Here is a 20,925-nt window from a genome sequence, read left to right as displayed (position 1 = left end):
ACATTAATTGGCAGTGTGAGGACTCCCCATGACAGCATGGCAGGCCAGACGGCTGGCCCCTGTCAGGAAGGCAGCTGCAGCCAGGTCTCCATCTTACTTACAGCAGGGATAATTCAAGACCAAAATGTCATCCAAGCCAAGGTATCCTCTACGTTCGCTGGAGATCACCGCCTCAAACTGGACCTGAGAGCAACCAGACACATACCTGTCACTTAATTCTATGCTGGAATGACATACCACCATCCCCTGGTATAGGGAGGATGACACCAGCAAAGGAAGAGCCTGGAGATCTTTCACAATGGGCCCAGGACTTATGGGGTTGGCCTATTTACATAATGTCCTGATCCCAGTCCCCAAAACTGACCACCCCAAATACTGGCTGGGTGCAAGACTCCAGGGCTGGATTCAGATGCTGCAGCTTGGGCTCATCTCTAGTTTGTATCACACTCTTTAAGAAAAGGAATCCTAGATCACTATCTGGCTTAATAGCTGTTCATGTTATTGCAGCCCTTTCTTGCCTGGGTTCCTGCTACCATGGAAAGCTGAGGAGCTAACACCCAGAAAGGGACATGCTGTGTTGTACATGCAGCCCCAGCCAGCAGCTGGATGTGCTACAACTCCAAGTGAAAGCACACTCCCATGAGGCTCCCCAGCTTCATTTGGGGCACTGAGAGGTTTAGATAGACACCACCCCCATACTTTTCGAATCAGCTCTCCAGAAGCCTAGCACTGTGGGGTGCCATCAGCAGAGCTGAGGATGGCAGACCTGCAACAGAAAGGCTGGGAATGAGGGACATCAGCAAAGCAATGGAGAAGCAGCCCACAACTGAAGGCTGGGATGGTAGAGCGCTAGGATTGCTGTATGATGGAGACCCTAGACCTGGAATGGGAGGCTGAGTCACCAACCAGGCATTTGTTCATCAGGACTAGCAGCCCTAGCCCTACACTCCTTCCTCATGTGGGTAGCTGAAGTTACATTAGTAAGGGCTCAGGACCAGGCCCCAGAATACCAGGCTATGTTGTGGCTCAGTCACCGCTTGAATGCACTGTCCCTTGGTATCCTCCTGGGCTCACTTTTTATTTTCCAGGCCTCGAATCACTCTGTAACATCATCTCGTTGTCACTCACCTGGTATTCGTTGGGCCAAAACATACTGACAGCCAGCTCTGCCTGGTGCCACTGGCGCCCGTGGGAGCCAGACACATTCCAAACCATGCTGCCCAGTGGGCCACCATTCACTTTCACATAGACATTGAGGGAGCCCGGGCTGTGGCCATCCCGGCTGTACATGAAGTAGCTGAACTGGAGGCAGTGGGTATCATTCTCGCTCAGTGGCTGGAAGAGGATGTGAGCTTTCTGCCCTGGGGCATGCTGAGAGGAGTTGACCATGAGGTAGGAACCTGCAAGAAAAAGGCAAGAGAATAAAGACAGTCCCTTGGCTCAAGAGGATATGTGCATGTCAAACACCCTGCCCTCCTCGTCTGACCATCCGAGTCAAGCCACATTGCTGTTTGGCACCTTCCCATAAGAAGATCCTTATGTCTCTCTTGGACTACTCTATAACCTTGACCCACAGCTCATGCAGGGACATAAAAATGCTCTATTCAGCCTCTGTCCACCTTAGGATCTAAATCTCTTCCACAAAGTATTGAGCTTTGCCGTTCCTAGCTTTGTCTAGACCACTGCCTTCAAGATGGCAAGTCAGAGCTGTGTAGAGACCTCGTTTTTCTATTTGCTGGCTGAACTGAGAACAAAGGGAAGAAAAATTCCTTTTCGGGTAAAGCAAAAAACATTTTGTTCAACCTGAAACATTTCATTTCATTTTTAGGTTTTCAACCCTTTTTCTAATACCATTTTTAAAACTGAGTTTCGGCAAATTTCAAAACAAAAGCACCCACTGAAAAGAAAAGCTGAACTGTTTTGTTTTGAAAGGAAATGTTTCAACTTTTCCACAAAAAAACCCCCCAAAATTCTGACTTCCTTTTTCAGCTGGAACTGTTCTCCAAATTCAACCTGAACTCTCAAATAGCTTTGTTCCACTCAAAACTGTATTTTTCAGCTAAGAAATTCTTCCTCCAAAATTTTTTGCCCAGCTCTAGCCAGAGTCTAGAGATAATCTCTCCATTTCCCCTTTCACGCTTCCTTTTACAACTGGTGCAGTCTTCCAATTTCCAAAACTCCCTTCTCCTCCAAAGTCACTCCTGCCAGGACTCTTCTTTCCTTACTCTCTTCTCTTATCTGCCCCTTCCTAGGCGTGAACAGCTCTCCACAGCATAGTCTTTATTTGGCATGTTTCCCTTAGACTGAACTCTTTGGGGCACAGAGTATGAAGACACCAGGTAACAGATCAGTTGGTGATAGCTAACTGCTTGAACTCCTGAGGTCTCAAAACCTCTAGAGGACAAGCCCCTTAGAGAGCCTACTGTAGATGAAAAAAGGATTTTGACTGCAGGGGTGAAAAGGCAGGAAGTGACCAGTTTCCCTGTCGGTAACAGCAGTTAACTCAAATAGAGCTTTTCATCATTTGCCTTCAAAGCCCTTCCCGAAGGAGATGAGTAACCCTTCCTCACTGCAAAAAAGTAGACTTGCCTCACTGCAAACCACTGAAGGCAAGAGAACCCAGGTCTAACTCCAGACCTCACCTACACTTGGTTGCTTGCACGGCCACAACTTCAGCCAGCTGGCAGCCATCGGCCACCGCCGGGAAGCTGCTGGAGTGCACTCATAGCCACCCGGTCCCCGGTGGCTCCACTGCAGCAGCCGTGCCAACAAGGTGGAGGGCACCCTGAAAAAGCCCCAGCTGCTCAGGGGCCCGTGGCAACTGGCAGAAGGCATGGACATCTTTACATGTACCCTCTGCTGGCTGCTAACTGGTGGCAGAGACCTTCTTTCGACTAGAAAGGTGTTGCTCACTCTGCCAGCCAAAAGAAGGGGGTCAGCTGCCACACGAGCACCCTGAACATAAATATACATAGAAAATACACCATTCGTTTTTCAACCAACTGTGTGGTGAGGCAATGGCAACTGCTAGCCCCTGTGGCTTCATGTCCAGAGAAGACACCAGGCTAATACAGGGACCTATTCACCACCACCACACACCTCGTGAAGCCACTTGCACCAGGACAAGAAGGGTACACCTGGCACCACCAGGTACACAGCTATGGTGAATTGGGGCCAGCATCCAGTGCACTCGCTCCACCTGGGAAGAGATAAGGTGAGGGCTGATGGATGAGCCAGCAGGCAGTGCAGGTAAGTGCTATTTTTGCAACCCTCTCCTCCCATGTGATTGATGTGCTTCCTTCAGCTAAATGGGCTCCTCCTGGCAAATCATCGTTATCGAGCTCTCTGTCATCTCCCAGGGTTAACAAGCAGCCAGTTTGCCTGGGAAAGCTGCTCAGACAGTGACTGATGTTCTGCTGAGTTATTAGCTGGGGCAGAGAACCTGTTAAGTTGGTTCCTTGTTCCCCTTCTCAGCCACAATGTCACCCGACAGCCGCTCAGCCTGCAAGGAGAGATTACTGCCGACGGAAAGGACTTAGCCTCTCATGTCGAGAAGAGGATTAAAGAACACGCCTGGTAGCTGCCGGCACCTCGGATACTGGCGGCACAGAGAAGCCCTGCCAGCATCTGGGGGTGCTGCTCTGCCACGCAGAGACGCACATCATACGGACAGGGAATAGGGAGGAAAAACCCCAGCCTCTCCATGCCACAGCTCCCCCAGCACAGCGCTGAATCGTCCGCGGGCTGTGACCATGGCTGGAGAGGATGGCAGAGGGATCTTCACAGCAGATCCTCCTGAAAGGAGACAATGGGAGCCTCCGAAGAAGCTGAAAAGCCGTCTTTGACACATCTCACTGCAGCTTGGGACAAGTTGTTTTAGCCGCCTTGTCTCAATTTTCCCATCTGGGCTCCCCAAACTACCAGCAGCAGTCCAGGGCTTCATGAATGGCTCAAGAGAACAGGAACCCTGCAATCCTAGCCCTTTAAAATCCCCACCCGTGGGTGACCACACAGAGCTAAAGCAGGCCGGGGCCCCTCGGATTTACTTGAGGGGCCACCCCAACAGCCAGTGTCATCAGACTGCACCTGCTACCAAGAGGTCCTTGCTCAGGCTGCCCAGCTCGCAGCTTGGCATGACGGGCAGTCTCTTTTGGACAAGCAGGGGGGCTGCTGAGCAAGAGCAGGGCATGCAGAGGGGCAGTGGGCACAGTGACTGCTCCTGTGGTCCCGGCCAGTGCTTTTACAGACAGCCCCCAGCTGCCCCCTTGGCACGGCAGTCGGCTTCCTCCGTGTCAGGCGCCTGGGGTTGCATGAGCCACACAGCTGTGCAAGACCTCACACTCGCCACGGTGATGGCTCAGGCCCATCAACAAGCCACTTCCATGAAACCTTCCCCATCCTTACAGGGCTAGGGACACAAGGCCTGAAGCACTGAAGGGCCTCCCTCTTGGGAAGGGGATGCACCAAGCTGCGTCAAACCTGGGACCCTCTCTCTGCCATAGGGTCTAAGCCGAAGGGGTACAATCAGGAGTTAGGGGGTCGGGAACATCTTGTGAATAAAGAGGTGGGAGCATTGGGAGAGCCTAAGAACCAGTGATCTAAAGTCACAGTCCTCAGAGGATGAAAACAGCCTTCCCGGAGCTCCCCTGCTGAGGATTGAGCCCATGCCTTTCCCTGGAAAGGACAGCCCATTTCACAGCCCAGGTTCCCAGCTGACGGGCAGGCTGGACTGGCTGTTAGGAACGGAAGAGTCCCCATGATCCAGCCTGCCACAAGCTGGGGTCCCGTATGCTGCTGGCTGCTGCACCGATTTTCTCCTTGGACCTCTCACACCCCTCCCTATCTTCTTTTCACCCGATTTTTTGCAGGATTGTTTTCCTTCCCTGCTTCTCAATCCACCCTTTCATTGCTGGATTCCTGCCCCAGCCCTAAGCACAGCCCAGACCCAGTTATCCGCCAGGCCCCATGGGACTTTCACACCCACTATGGCAATATCAGAGTGGCTTTGATCTGAAGGGAATGAGATCTCCTGGGTATCCAGAGCCAGAATCCTTGGCCTGGGGTAGGAATGTGCACCAAAAGGTTATGGGACTGCACCTGATCTTGACAGACCCCCAAGGGCAGTGTAGTCAAGTGGTTAGAGCAGGCCTACGAGTCCGTACTTGTACCCACCTCAGTCTAATAGTATGGACTCACAAAGCCCCTGCTTGTGGCACTGATTCCATTACAATACCCCAAGGGATCCTGAGAAACACTGGCTAACCCCCAAGTAATTTCTCTAGTACCCTCTGGTCACAGGGTTGAAATAACAGCCTCAGCCTGCTGCTGCTGCTGCGGGGTCCATGCAGGTGCATGGAAGCATGCAGCATGTTGTGGATGCAGAGACACAAGTTTTTCACCCTGCAGGCCTGTGCGTCACATTGAGCCACCCCTTCAACGAGAGGCAGTGGCAGAGATGGGCAAGGGATGCACAGGACTGGAATAGCAGGGGAGATGCATGACAGGGAAGCAGTGTTGGGGAAATAGGTGGCTCCAATTTCTCTCTCTCCTTGTGCCAACTCTGGCTGCTGACATATGGCTTCCCCAAGGTGGGCAAGGGCCTCAGGGGACCCCTTCCCTTGCAGCAGCAGAAGGAGGGGAAGGGGAGAAGGGAGCAACCCTCCATGCTGGAGGACCAAGGGACAGGACAGTCAGCAGGCAGAGGCAGCAGGTCCTGCTCCACTGTCTCATCACTCCCGGGCTGGACTGTCATGAGATTAAAGGAGATCAGAAGGGGCCCACTGGCAGAAATGGAACAAGCAGGGCAGGGTTACGTGGGGTCACTGCCATCATAATCAGAGTACCAGAGCCTATCATGGCAACTCAGATCACATGAATTGTTACTGAGATGGACACACACAAGCATGCACACACACACATGCACGCACACCCCAGGTATAGAACCCAGGAATCCTAGCAGCATGCTTCCCCCGTACATACCACATGGGTACAGGGTCAGACACAACCCCTGGAGTGTGGTACAGTGCCATGGCTAGGACTGGGCCTGCAGTTAGTGTTTTGACACCCAGAGCTTTTGGATCCTACCCCAGAACATAACCTACAGGAGTTGAGGGGAGGATCTGCAACAAGAAAAAGACAAGGTCAGTGCTGGAGGGTCCTGTGCCTTGGCTAGAAGAGGACACTAGGACAGGTAAAAGAGTTGCAGGAAAACAAGGCAGCCAGACAGGGAAACAGGGGCCCTCTGGAAGGGCTGAACAGCTGGGAAAGGACAAGATCTTTTGGGGTGGTTCACAATGATGTTTGCCGGAGGGTCTGAGCATGGGCAAGGGCTCAGAATGACTATAAAGGAGGGAAAAAGGGAGATTCTGCACCCAAGAAGGGTGAAACAGGCCCTGGGCAGAGGTAAGGGAGTAGGCTCATTCACTGAAACAGGCCTTGACTTTGGACAGCTACATAGCAACAGCTGGGGGAAAACTAGCGAATACAGAAGACTGTGACAAGGGGGTTGGATCATATGATTCATCTATACGCGAGTCCTGCACTGCAAAGGAGGCTCACCTGTGGTCTTCCCAGAGTTTGCACTGCTCCTCTCGGGACAACCTCACTACCCACACATGGATGCATATGCATGTACTGCCATGTGAGTGGCCCTATCTGGGAAACCCTGCACTGGCACTCAGGCCCTGCAGCAATTTAGAGATAGAGCTAACCACCAGATCCCAAAGCCCCAATGATGAAGAAGCTGGGAGGACCCTTGAGCCATCCGCAGGCCCCTTAGCATCCTCCCTCCTCCTCTCCTGGCAGCCCAGGCTTAGTGCTTTCTCCAGGATCTCTATAAACCAGGCTGTGGTAATTGCTTACATCTCACCAGAGACTTGCTAGCTGTTTTCCTTTAATGCTCACTGCTGTGGCTGCATCAGTACCGCTATCCCCGTCTAGATTTGAACCATTTAATTTCCATTTCCATTGCCTCGTATCATTTAGCACACAGTTGCCGCTGATTTTAAAACTGTGCTCAGCAGACAGTTATGCAGGGAGCATGTTCATAAACCGTTAGCTTAACGAACACCACATCGCAACTCCTGGGCTGTACAGGAAGCCTACCCAGCTCCCTAATCACACTCAGCACGCTCGGCACACCTTCCTTCCCCAAGTCTTCCAGAACTTGACAGACTAGTCACGCTGTGTACCCTTCTTACCCGCTACCCGGGATGGAGTCAGCAGCAAAGAAACCAGGGGTCCTGACACCAGGTCCTTCTCATCTATTCCCTACATTCAACTCCCCGAGTTAGAAACAGAACTACGGAATTCTGATTTCCAGCCTTTTATGTTATACCCCTGAACTATAGCCCTGAACACACATACATGCACACAGTAGAAAACCCAGGAGTCCTGGCAGCATGCTTCCCCCCTACATACCGCATAGGTACAGGGTCATGCAGAAGCCCCTGGAGCATGGTACGGTGAAATGGCTAGGACTAGGTCTACCATTAGCATTCGGGCAACCAGGGCCTTTGGAGTCCCAGCCCTGCTCTGCTCCCCTTGCACACAGCAAGAGCTAGGGACACAGCACAATGAAGAAAATGAGACTGTTAATACTCCTTTCATTTTAATAATGCCAGATGCTGTAAGTAACCATGGCAAGCCATTTATTTAAATCTGCCATTGTTTTCTTGACAGTAGCCCTTTAATTATTAATAGCTTTTACCACTGTTTAATTTAAATGAATCCACATTATTCGCTTCTAAGAAGTCTTGCTGGGCTGCTTGTGCTGGCCAACTGGCTACAACAGCATGACAACAGAGTAATGAAATGGAAAGTGCATGTGTGGGCCGGGGCTCTCATTTGGATGAAATCAGATCTCCCCAAAAGTGTATTTTAGGCCCTGTATTCCTAGCAGCTCATGAAGATTGTCTTGCAGCTCAGATGGCAAGGACCTGAGTTTTGGGGCCAGAAAGACCAGGGCTCTGTCCCTGCAGTAGTTCAGAGTGTAAGCCAGGAGGTGCCATATATCTATGACAAGGATGCTTGTTCTGGATTTAGTTAGAATAACACGGAGCCATTTTCCTCTGTGATTTCAGCAGCTGCTTGGAGGCTTGAGAATAAAACTCTGCCCACCAGCCAACATAGAATGGGACAGGCCTAGGGAACAGGGCAAGGGAAGGGAGGGCAAGGCAGGGAAAGGAGGGTGGAGTGATGGGAGGCTTTATTTGCAAAAGAAAACTGTCAGGGACAGAGCTACCCTGAGAAACTGTGTCGCTTGGGAATGAACCCCCTTGGCAGAACTTATTCAATAAAACCATCTCATTCACTCTCTATCACACAGGAGCAAGACCCAGAGCTCACCCCCTACTAGTCCTCAAAACATCCCGACCCTCAGAGTGGTTGAGCTGCACAGCAGTGGATCTCCCCGACAGGCAGTGGCAGGTGCCCTGTCCCTGCTCTGAGCAGCCACTAAAAGACATTGTGAATTCCTAAACACAGTAAGCCTGTTCCTCAGCTGGTGTAAATCATGGATTTCATAGCCATTGGGGCTGGAAGGGACCTCAGAAGATCATTAAGTCCAGGCCTCTGCCTCAGTGTAACTCCATGAAACCAATGTAACTCCATGAACCCAACGGTTTCACCACTTTACACCAACTGATAATCTGGCCTACTGACATGTAACCCACCCATGGCACATTCTCTTCCACCATCCCAGAGAAAGGCTTCATTTATCCCCATATTTAGGGGGATGGGGAAACCAAGGCACAGGGGGCAATAATGGATCTAGCAATCAGAAAAGAGACTTTTAAAGCAGGCTGTCCTACTTAACCACTGGGCCATACTGCCTCTTAGCAAGCACTGCCCACTGCCGCCTCCCCCTCCCCCCCCACACTGCCTTTTGTCAAGGCTCTTAAAGACTCAGGTTTCCCCTTTTATTAAATTGCCTTTGGGCCCAAAAGCTGAGGAAAAGGACAATTTGAGCTTTAAGAATCAAACTTGACTCTGTTCCACTGACTGAAAAAGCACGCGTGCACGTGTGTACACACACACACACACACACACACAAGACAGTGTGCATGTGAAAGAGAGCAAGCGAGCAAGAGAGAGAGAGAATCTACATTTTTTTTCCTCCCTGGCAAAATTATTTCTGCACTAATGAGATCAGCTCCATTTGGCCTAGGCAAAGCTAGCTCCAAGAGATAACTCCAGGCTGCTCCTCCATCTGAACCACAGCCAAGGGATAGCTTCCGATCGCTCTACCCGCCCAATCTGCTGGGGTCTCATTAATAAGTGAAGGCCCTTCTTCCCCTGAAAGCCAGACAGAAAGATAAAAATTAAATAAAATTGCTGGAAAGGAACTCGGAGAAATGACATCCCAGCTAGGGCAGGAAGGTTACATGCAGGAAACACGCCTGCAGAGGCTCTGTGAAATATCTGACTATGGTCATAAAAAGTAAAAAAGGAAAGAGACTGTAGGGATCAGTCCTGCCTTGGCCAGGGGTGGGCTGGGGCAGAGAGAGACAAGAGTCCCTAACCCCACTGGTGGTGGCTGTTCAGGTTCTTACCCCACCCTCACCCCTGGGAATCCAGCAGCAACGAGTCATTCATTAAAGGGGGACACATGTGGCATTTGTCACATGTGGTCACTGCTTCTTCTCTCACGCTCTCCCCAGGGGCTGGAAGGGAGGTGGACTTGCATGGTTTTATCCTTTCTAAATGAAGTGCATTCTGTGCAGGCAGAGCTCTGCATTTATGTTAGCAAAGATTTTCTCGCAATTATGTAAGTCAAGCAAAGTGTGTGACAGTTCTTACTGCACGAGGGAGTTTCCTCCAGCCTGGGACGAGTTCCCCAAGGAAGTCCCCTCTCCCACACAGGACAGCTTTCCTCTTTGTGATCTAGGACTAATCTGGTTCTGGTTCATGGTGGGTTCCTACTGTAACCATCCCAATAAACCATCAAAGTCAGATGAACTCATTACCTCCCACCACAGCAAGAGCATGAATTCATGAGATGTGAAACACCAGACCAGGCAGGAACCTTTTGGTGAGATGAGCAACGTGGGCAAGATCCTGAGCTGAAATACACCAGCGTGGCTCCTCTGAAGTCAATGCATCTGCACTGATTTATGCCAGCAGTGGACCTGGTCTGGAATAAACCCCAGAGTCAAGTGAGCAATATGAGGTGCTGTAATGAAACCTCTAGTCCAGGGGAGCCACGCAGACAGCACCGGTTCTGCAAGTGCGGTGGCTGAACCCTTGAACTGAATGATCCTAACGGCCCTAAGAGATGGGGGATTATTACTGAGAAGGGAAGGGAACTGCTAAGAAGGAGGCGGCAGGGGTCTCCTACACTTTGGGGAGAAGGGCAGGTAAAGTGCCAACCTAGGATTGGGAGGCCTGACTGTGTAACCCTGGGCAAGTCACTCAGTCTCTCCCTGCCTCTGTTCCCATCTATACAAGGTGGATAACAGCACTCAATGCACTCAGATGCTGTAGTGATGAAGGGCACATGAGGGCCAACCATAGACAGGGATGGGTCTCGGAGAAGGCCTTTCAGTATCTCCCTGCAAAACTCCCTGACCCCAGCTGTCTTTCCTACTTGGTGCAGGGGGCTGGACCCAATGATCTTCCAAGGTCCCTTCTGGCATTACAATCTATGAATCGATGAATGCCAAGTGTGTTCATCTGAAGCTTTAAAGTAACCAAACCCTGCATTACACGCACCATGACACCTTGGCTGCCCACCAACAGCACGCACAACAAGGCTAAACCTGCCCTTGCACGCACCCATCGACAGCAGCTTCCACACCAGAGCCTTTCACGCCAGCACTAAGCCTTCATGGCGCTACTCTAAGGCTGCTAAGAGGAAGCTAAGGCTATAATGATTATTAGCAGTTTAGGGAACAGTTAGCTAGTGGGGAGGAACTGTCAGCAGGAGCCGAGACTGCGTTTGCTACTTGCTGGGAAAGCAGGAGTGAAAAATTCAGGCTCAGGTTTGGATCAAAATCAAAGCAGCATTTGTTCCGGATGGCTCCAAGGGAGAAATACCAGCCACTTCACAGCCGTTTAGAGCACAACCAGCCATGCAGCTAATACCACATTTCTCTGCAGTTACAATCCCTGGGCCAAGTCCTCAGACAAGCTCTAGTCCCAGCAAGTCCTACTTGGACACATGGGACAAGGGCTTTTTCTGACTCCAGATCTCTGTCTCCAAGCAGAGTGTGACCCTAATCTCGGAGCCATGCCACAAAGCACAGGATTGCTTTAATCTAACACGGGGCCACAAACACTAACAAGTCTTAAGCATAACAGTATAATTATTGTGCGAGATCGCTGTGGGGCAGAATTGTGGTAGATTGGTTGCCTGAACCCTGTATTATTTTTTTTAACCTAACATGTTTTTCTTTATGGGTATAATTGTAACTCTGAATGTCCTGGGTTTATAATGTCTGGTTTGGGGATCATAATAGCACTCTTGCCATGTCCTTTACTCTTGAGTTACTGATCTGTACTTTCAACTTTCACTTCATCATAAAAGCTTGAGGGAATGAGAATTTTTCACAGCGAGAGCCAAACACTTTACTCTCGGATGTATTGGTACTGAGATGCTACTTCAAGGCATCTTAGAGTGCCAATCGCAGACTAAGACTCCCCTGTGTTAGGGGCTGTACAAATGCAAAACAAATATGGTCCCTGACCCAAAAAGCTGGCAGGTTAAGTCTAAGACATAAGACAACACGTGCCTAGAGACAGGCCAAGGCATGCACTGCAGAGTGCTGCTGTACTTCCTTCCCAAGGGGCACCCAGTCATCCTCCAAGCCAAGCATGTACAATTTTTAATCTGCGAAAGGTTAATTAATTGTCACATGCTCTCGATCCTGTTACAGAGGTAAATCAGGCATCTGCCTGCAGGCAGAGGACAGGTGCTACGTAATGCTGTAGCTGTCGCTAGGGTTATCTCCCTCTAACAAGGCAATTAATGAAGCACCACTCTGCATGAGTGTTTAACAACTCCGAGTTACTTAAAATAACTCCCGCCCCCAGCTGAAATGACAGGTATGTTCCCAGGAACCAACCCCAATCCTGGCAGCCCCCAAAGCTGCTGCCATGCCAGCTGCCAAGGGCAGTATCCTTGAGAGACTGGTCTCTAGGGATGGCATCCACCTTCTCCAAAACTTCTGAACCAGAGCAAGAGAGATGCAAATGTTTCTGAAGCCACTGGAGCAGTGATAGCCTTTTAGACTCAAAGTACCCCCATTAGACTTGATGCCCCCCACCAGAACTTTTGTGAATGTGGCAGCACCCTATTTAATAAATTAATTTCTTTATTACCATGCTTACCTCCTTGCAAAGGGGCCAGGCAGAGGAGTTAGGGGGAGCAACCAGGCAGGGATAAGCCTAAGCCTGAGTTTATCTGCTTATTTCTTCATGCCTCAGTGGTACCCTTCAAGGATCTTGCAGGTGCCCTGACACCTTGGTTAAGGAACCACTGCATTAGAGAGAGACAGACGCAGAATGGGCGCTGGGCATTTTAAGGCAAGCATGCACTCTTTGGGTGCTCAAGCTCGGACAGCTGACCACATCTTCTATAAATGTCCTCACGGCCTTCTTTCGGGTGCCCAAGATCTTACTGACATTGGCCACTTTATCTATCGCTGGGTTTCTAGCCCTTATACCTCTGACATGAGTGTGGTAACACTCGCTTCGTGATCAGAGAGAGACTCAGCAGGAAGCAAGCCAGAAAAGAAGAGAGTAAGAATGAGTCTGGTTTGAACGCTGGCTTCACCTAAGAATCTGGTTTAATCCTACTGGGTGATGGCTCACTTCTCAGCATCGCATCTGCCAGGGCCTTAGCAATGCTGCTACAGTCTATACTGCAGCTGCTGAATGTCCAGTCTGAAAGACAGCTGCGATGCCTGCTGTTGTACGGATAAGAACTTGATCTTTCCCCCCGTTTCAGCTTCCTGAAACATCTCTTCCCAGGAGCAGTGTTGTCCTACAACCTAAGGAAAAGGAGAAGAACCGGAAAAGACCTAGGAGGAACAATCCAAAGGGTCGCTATAAGCAATCAACATTGCTCTACCGTTGATGAAGTAGAGAATGCAAGAGTACGTGCCACGCTGCCTGCACATGTTTAAACTCTGCAGGCTGGTAAGTGACCCACCAAAATGCAAGTGGCTTGAAGACAAAGAACCAGGCCGTTCCCATGAACATCTCAGTCACATATTAAAAGCACTCCCCTACGAATCTGAATCAAGGGGTCAGGAAGTCAGCTTTATCGACAAAACGCATTTTTGCTAGTCAGCCAGGACTTCAGGAACCCTCCCTAGTTCCCGATCTCAGAAAACATGGGCTACTCCACAAGGCGCCTGGCCAAAATGCTTGTCTATGAGATGTCAGTCCTTTAATTAGATCTAGTTGTTTAATAGGCATTTGGATCCATGTGAGACTCAAGCTGTAGTGACATCTTAGAGCCACTGTAATTTATTAAGATCCAAGGATTTTTGTTTTGTTGCTTGAATAGGAAAGAGATTACAAAGCAGCCACTTGCTAAGTAGCAGCACGGGCCAGTAGGCAAAGCATAGCACAGCGAGACCAGGGGCCTTCATCAGCGTCTGCCTCTGCAATTGATTTGATGAGCAATGTTGGACAAGCTGCTTTCCTTCCTTCCCTCCCTCCCTGTGTCTGGTCTACTTAAACTGGGGTAACGGCTGTCACTTCCTTTATGCCTGTACAAAACCTAGTACAATAGGGCCCTGATCTCGGTGAGGATCAATTTGTGCAACTGCAACACAAACAAGATGCAAGGCCCAGTGCCTGTCACCATCCTTGTGTTTGTACCACAGCACAGCTTTTCGTTCGGGAACAACTGTCTTGCTGTGGCAGGCAGCAGCTTGCAAGGGTTTTCAGGAAGAAATGATCAAACTATTTGTTTTGGATATTATCCATGGCCTGTTCTGCCTTCTTTTGGTTCATGAATCACTCCTGAAGGCTGTTAACAGATTCATTACTCAGAGGGGCTAGACAAGCAGTCGTGTCAAATACATTTTCAGCTCACAGGCTGTTCACTTGAACTGTTCAGTACCTCCGTGCATTATTCTTGGGGTGCAGCTAGCTTCAAAGTCCCGTGACTGTGTCTCTGTCCCCACCTGAACAGCTAAATTCTTTTCAATGTTTTCCAGCGCACAGGATAAATGGGGCCCGTCTATGGGCTCAGTCAACGAGATTAGGTGCTCCCCCTTCCCAAGGAATAAGACAGAATCTGAACTCATGCCCCAGATCCCAGAGAGCAACATGCTATTGGGGGCTTATATACCCTATCACAGAGCCTAGATCCCATCTAACCACAACATTCATAACCAAGGATCCACAGCCCCTCTCCCCACCACCCCCGGTATTATGGGGCTCACTTTTCCGTAGTGTGTGGGGCACAGATTTCTTTGCCGGTAGACGCTTCAATCCAAGCACTTGGTGTATGGACCTCCGTTGGCAGAGCCGTAATCCACCCACGTACAGATCTTCAGACAAAGCACCGTGTCGTGCGCTTCAGAAACTTGCTATCATTTTTGTCAGGGCTCAGCAGTTGAGCAGTCATTTGCAACAGTCACACACGCCTGCCTACATGGCCTCCCAAAGGCCTATTCACCACCAAAATCTCCAGGCACCTTCCAGTCAGGCATTAAACAACACAAGTAACTTCCTTTTATTGGAGGTTTATAGGCAGAATGAGAATCTACAGGGCTGTAACCGTAAATATAACACAAATAACCATGACTTCTGGAAGGGAATGAAACCCTCCTGCTTGACGGCAGGAGCTGACCTCTAATAAGAGTCGGAGAACCCTCTCCTACAAGAGTTTCTCTCATAGCGGTGAGGGTTTCTTGTTCCTCTCTCGCAAGCAGCACGTCCCAACCAGTGTTGCCAGATATGAAAAATGGAAACGCAACACTGGAACCTCCAAAAAACTATTTACCGAAAAGGATCACGCATTGCAGCATGGAAGAGCACGCAAGCACTTTTGTCTTCATATATGATCCTATTGCCATAAACAGCAAATATGTGGATCACTTCCCTTTTCTTTGCCTCCCAGCACATGAAACTTTCAGCTAAATTCAACTTCCGAATCAATGTCCTCTGCTGTGATATTTGCCTTTAGCAGAGGGTCTAACACGTCTCAAAGTGAGACAGTGCACAAGGGATGACGCGCAGATTATTTAACGTCATCCGGTTCGGGAAAATTGATCAAGTATGAACCTTTTCTTTCATATGTGAGCACTTCAGACCTTCCCAAGTTATTGAACATTTTAGCCGCTTTCACAATTATTTAAAATTCACTGTACCAGGGCTGAATTCACCTTAAAACAAGATAATTTTTTAAGTCTGGCAGCGCTAATACTGACAAGGTTGGAGACAGACCGGACAGGACTGGCTGGGCCCTGGGTCTGATCCAAAATTTCTGCCCTCCTAATGACCATATAAATGATAAAGGAATCCATGGAATCGCAGGGAGTCTGAGCTCAGTGCTTTGAGTGGTGGAAGTGTTGGTGAATCACCGTTTTTTCCTTTTCCAGTTCTTTGCCGTGGCCTGCAACTGGGGAAGACAAGGTGTAGGCTCTGGCAAATCAACCTGCTATAGGACTTCTCTTTGATGAGCACGCTGACTGACAGGGGTCTTTGAGATTCACTGGATGTGGCATTAAGAGAAGCAACACCTAAAATCAGTTCCAAGACGATGCTACAGGCTCAGAGCAAACCTACCACCGATTCTTGGGAGCGTCTGACCTTGCTGTTACCGACTGTAATGTAGAGTGAATTCACTGAAGGTGCTCTGTACAACATACCTGAGAAATTAATTACTGCAGCAAGCCAGGAAGGGCGTCTGTACTGCAGTGAACTCAGGAGCTAAGTGAAAGGTCCTAGGTTGGAGGCTGATGACTGGAGCTGATCAAAGCTCACAACTCCTGTTCTGCAGGAAATCCCAGTATTTCAAATGAGTTTTCATTCCCAATCAGATGCAAAGCAGAAATTTTCCAGCAAAAGGCAAAGCTCAAAGGTCTGGGATTTGGAAAAGTCAAAAAAGTTTTGTTTCAGTTCTTCCTAAGTGAAACAAAGCAGCTGGTTTCCCTGATTCTTGGGGACTCCTTGGGCTGCCTTAACTCTGGGGAGCAAAGCAAGTTCCCCACAATCAGAAAAGGCCCCTTGCCACAGAGCAGGGAGCTTGGAAACCCTGGCAGTCCCAGCCCAAGCTGGTATTCAGAGCTTCCAGGCTGCCTGCAGCAGAACCAGGAGATCGGGCCCCGAGAGCCCCTGAGAGAGTTTGCAGCCACCAGGCTCCCAAATCTGTGGCAGGGAATGACCAGGAGACTCCAGCTCTAAGGCAGTGGGTCAGCACAGGATCCCTGGAGGCCCTGGGATCCAAGCTCAGGTGGCAGGGACAGGAAACCAGGCAGCTTCCAATGGGTTCACTTCTGTTTGGTCACTGTAGAACCGAACAGTGTTCTACAGAGTACTTCAGGCACAGCAGGGCAAGCCTCCTAACCTCATCCCCACTGTCTCGGCACTGGCTGGAAGTGTCACCCCACAGCCTGAGAAAGATGCTGTTCTGGTCCCTCCTCTTAGACCATTTGGGGGGTTTTTGTACATTTTAAAACACTGACACCTGTCCAGTAGGATACAGCCAGAGAGCCGCTCATTGGACCAAACATGCATCAGATTGCAACAGGTTGCAGTGCTTATTAGCCAGGTCTGGGAATCATACCATTGACATGGGTCATGGCTTCTCAGCTTGGAGGCCAAAAGGTGTGAGAGGGCTGTGATAGCCCTGCCCTTCCCATACTGCTGCATGGAAGGGATTGCCCCAGGTAGGCAAGGGGCAGGGGTCCCAGTATGGCAAGGCTTTGAACCACTATTTCAGTGAACGGCATATCACCCAAGCTACTAAGCTTCAGCTACTAAGCCTCCACTGTACCATCTGTCTTGTAATGGCAGCAGACATGGTATACTGCAATTAAAGTCCTACACGATGAGCTGTAGGGCTGTGTGAAACAGCCATGTCTCATTTCGATTTCAGATTTGGCTGTTTCGGAAAACAGTGATTCATTTTGGTGTTTCAGATCCCTGTTCTGTTTCGATTCAGCCGAATCTGTTTCAGAGTTTCGACACTGTTTTGGAGATTCGGATCAGCCGGGGAGAAATAGGCACAGCCAGATAGCTGCAGGTTCTCCCATGGCTCCTCCAGCTGTGCCTGCCTCTTCCTGGGTGGGGGGAGCTGTGGGAGAAGCCCCCATAGCTGCCCTGCCCTGCCCAGCCCCCATCCGGCCGCAGTCTAGTCCAGGCACTTACAAAAAAAAAAAAAAAAAAAAAAAGCCCTGCACTCACCAGCTCTGGCAGCAGTGACCAGGGCCTCTGAGGGCTCGTGGCAGAGCCCCGCCATGCAGCATGGGGCAATGGGGATCGCTCCCCCCACCTGGCACCTGCACAACAGCTGCCGCATGGCGTGGGTGCAGCGCAGCTCGGCAGGGTGCCACGCATTGTCTGGGAGCCGGGGCTGAGCAGTGCCATGCTCCCGGTGACAGGTGGAGCCACCCCAGCTCCCAGACAGCGAGCGACGCCATGCCAAGCTGCACTGCACCCACGCGATGCAACAGCTTCCATGTGGGTGCCAGGTGGGGGGGGTGATCCCCGCTGCCCCCCACTGCACGGGGGAGGGGCTCTGCCAGGAGGGGAGGTGTGGGCCCCTGGATCTGCGTGCAGGATGACAGCAGGCTGCCATCCCTCCCACAGAGCACTGGGATTGGAAGAGACTTCAGGGACAGATCGCGGACACTGGCCAGCTACAGGTGTTAATATTAGAGCAGTCCTTCCACCCCTCTTCCCTCTCCCTCTTCTTAGTTTCTGTTTCCCTGCAAGCCCAGCTCCGAAACACTTCCAAAACTTTTTGGATGGTTTTGTTTACTTTCAGAGGTGTTTCAGAGCCTTCCATTTAGTTTCAGATTCGGTGTTTCAGACACTGAAACAGGCCAAAACACCCACGGCTGTTGAAATTTCACACAGCCCTAATGAGCTAGTGCCAGCTTCCCCTGCCCCTCCAGTTCATGCTCCTGCTGTTGTCAGTCCAGGCTGTTGAACAGCTTGCAAAGTCCCAGTGCCCAGACTCCACAGCAGCGGTGGGCAACGTGGGGGGGGAGGGGGAGAAGGGTCTGCGGCACAAAGAAGCCAGCAACTAAGAGCATGTATCCTCCAAAACAAATCGATAGAGACGGGCGGAAAAGACTCCACAAGCAGGGGGAGGTGGCTATTACACAGCCAGCCCCAGGGAGAAATCCAATGAATTAGCAACTTGTAAGACCACAACGGGAAATGGATCGAAATTTTCACCAGCAACTGAGCCACGCTCCAGAGTGATCGCAGCTACGCTGCGGACTCTGGGGGCTGGCCGACCGGCTGCCTTCGTCTCCCGGCTCAGCCCAGCAGGGCAGATACTAGAGGGTCACATGGAAGCCCCGAACCCACGCGGCCAGCCTGCAGGTACCTGAGAAAGCTGTTAACCTCCTCACTGCTGCCTCCCACAACAGCCACAAGTGCAATGATGTAGCATGGCACAGCAATAAGGGCCCAAGGCTTGACATCCTTGTCAAAGAAGACTGTGTTAAATACTGGGTACCAGAATGGATAAGGCTAGAAAAATTTACTTCTAAAATACACCTGTAGAGACATGTGCATACACGCACACACACAGATCTCCATCTGGTTGTTGGTTTGTCTTCTGACTCAAGGGTCTTTCTGATCCATGTGTGGACAAAAAGCAAGACAACACCGAAAGGGTTAACCAATTGTGGATTTTTTATTTTTTTTTTAAGCTCCTGGTTCAGGGCAAAAACCCAACAAGTCCCATGAAAAGAGCATGTCTTAATACACAGGCCCAGGCAGGGGCCACATCACTCCTCCAGATTCCTCTATGCTCCATCCTGCCCCCCTCCCAGAGAGGGGTGCAGCAGCACTGGTAAAGCTGGAGCTGGGTGAGGAGGTGTTGCAGGGTTCAGGGTCATGCTGGAAGGAAGCTCTCCTGGTGCGGAGGGGGGAAAGGGAGGGACAAGGTATCCCACCCAGTACCTGCCGTGCTTTGGCCCAGCCTCTGCAAGGTAATATGTCCCGCTGCCTTTTTAATGAGAAAAGAGAACGGCACTGGCCGACATCTCAAGGACAGCTCTGCTTGGCAGCAGGTGCCCGACCCCCAGACAGCCGGGAGGAGCTCTCCTATACATCATCCTCAATGACAAAGGTGAAGGACTGCATGGAAAGGGAGTGTCTGTGCTTCCCTTCTAGTGTGCAAGATAATACATGCCCAGCAGCATAGCACTCCAGGGCTCATCCCTGCTACCAGCAAAGGTACAGCCAAAGTTCAGCTCTAGCCTGCAGACATCTGAATTTGACCACAAGGAAAAGTGACTCAATTTAAATATTATTAATTATAAGCACCCTAATTAAAAGGAAGGAGTGTGGTATTCCAGAGGGAGTGAAATGCTGGGATTTAGGAGACCTCAGGTCTGCTCCTGGATCTGCCACTGGCTTCCTGAGCATTCTTGGGCAAGTCCCTTTGCCTTCCCACGCCTCAGTTTCCCCATCTCCAAGATGGGTGATGATACCCAGCTCTCTTGCAATGGAAAGTACGCAGCAAGAGCTGGGTGTTGTAAGTAGAAACACTTGAAAGAGAATTATTAGGGATCAAGCAAAGCAACACAAGCAAAGCAATGCCTGCTCCTGAAAAACAGGACTCTGGAACAACTCCCACATAAATGCACAGGAAAGCAGGAGGTTTGAAAAAAGTGGGTTTCTTATAATGACAGAGTCCCTATATGGGAACGTCTGTTCACCAGAGCATCCCAAGGGATGACAAGGTCGAACGGTCACAAACTCCTCCATGACCGTTTCAGGCTGGACATAAGGAAGAACTTCTTTACTGTCCGAACCCCCAAGGTTTGGCATAGACTGCCGCCGGGGGTGGTTCAAGCACCTACTCTGAACGCCTTCCAGAGAGTTCAAACACATCCATGATAACATTAAGAACCACAGTAAAACAAACAATGAAAGGCGATATTTTAAACATGAAGGTAGTGCTTCAAAGCCCCAAACAAGGCTGGGGTCTCACTATGCTAGGTGCTGCACACACCGATCTATAGTTTTGAGATAATCCATCACCTTCCTTGTAATCCCCCTTTTTAAATGGGAGTTTGGTTTACTCTGAATGTTTCAGTGGATATCATTTTGGAAAGCTGTGTCCAATTATAGCTTCCACAAAATCCAAACAACATTCCCATTCATCACAGACAATGAACCGGTGACAGCTGTTTGTATAAAACAGTGATTCTCAACCAAGGTACCATGGGGTGCTGCACCATATTAGCACTGGGAGGTGTGCCCTACACATGATCCACAGGATAAACCCAGAGATTTCAAATTGTAATCTATAGTGTCAAGCACATTCTGACCTGTTTTGCTCTCTCCCAGTTCTTTGCAACAGAAGAATCGCTCTACAATTTTTCAGTAGTCAAAAATGAGTGAAAGCTAAGAGCTAGCGTTTTCCAAGGGATGCCAGACATCTAAAAAGGTTGATATCTACCAATATAAACTGTTCATAAAAATCTTTTTTTTTAAGTTATTTTACACTTAACATATGCTGCGTTTCAGATAAAATATTGAAAAGAGATGGACAATGTGGTGATGCAACACTAGCCTCTTTCGGCCGAAATTTAAACTGCATGTCATGGTCCCTATAGTACTTTTAGCTCATGAAGATTCTCCTTCAGCACAAAAGCCTGGATTCCTGTTGGAGAATGATCCAAAGTCTCTCTCTGAGATTCTGGGCACTGCACCACACCACATCACGTGGGGACAGTCAGGAAGTTACCAGATGGCCAATATAACAACTGATCAAAACAG

At 49.9% G+C, this 20,925-nt stretch overlaps 1 protein-coding gene across 4 annotated transcripts in view; it reads right to left on the bottom strand.

Annotated features, from left to right (window-relative positions):
• The window catches only part of PTPRU (protein tyrosine phosphatase receptor type U), a 312,312-nt gene that overhangs the window by 166,302 nt on the left and 125,085 nt on the right, over window positions 1–20,925 (bottom strand). For all 4 annotated transcript variants that reach the window (XM_059729643.1, XM_059729641.1, XM_059729642.1 and 1 more), the window contains 2 exons: window positions 1,129–1,400; window positions 102–183 (listed from right to left, as the gene is read on the bottom strand). In XM_059729643.1, coding sequence (XP_059585626.1) covers window positions 102–183; window positions 1,129–1,400 — 354 coding nt within the window. The remainder of the gene's footprint in view (window positions 1–101; window positions 184–1,128; window positions 1,401–20,925) is intronic.

Source organism: Alligator mississippiensis, chromosome 6 (genome assembly GCF_030867095.1).
Source record: "Alligator mississippiensis isolate rAllMis1 chromosome 6, rAllMis1, whole genome shotgun sequence".
NCBI lineage: Eukaryota > Metazoa > Chordata > Crocodylia > Alligatoridae > Alligator > Alligator mississippiensis.
Note: the sequence above shows the minus strand (reverse complement) of the source record. Positions and strands in the feature narration are given on the sequence as shown.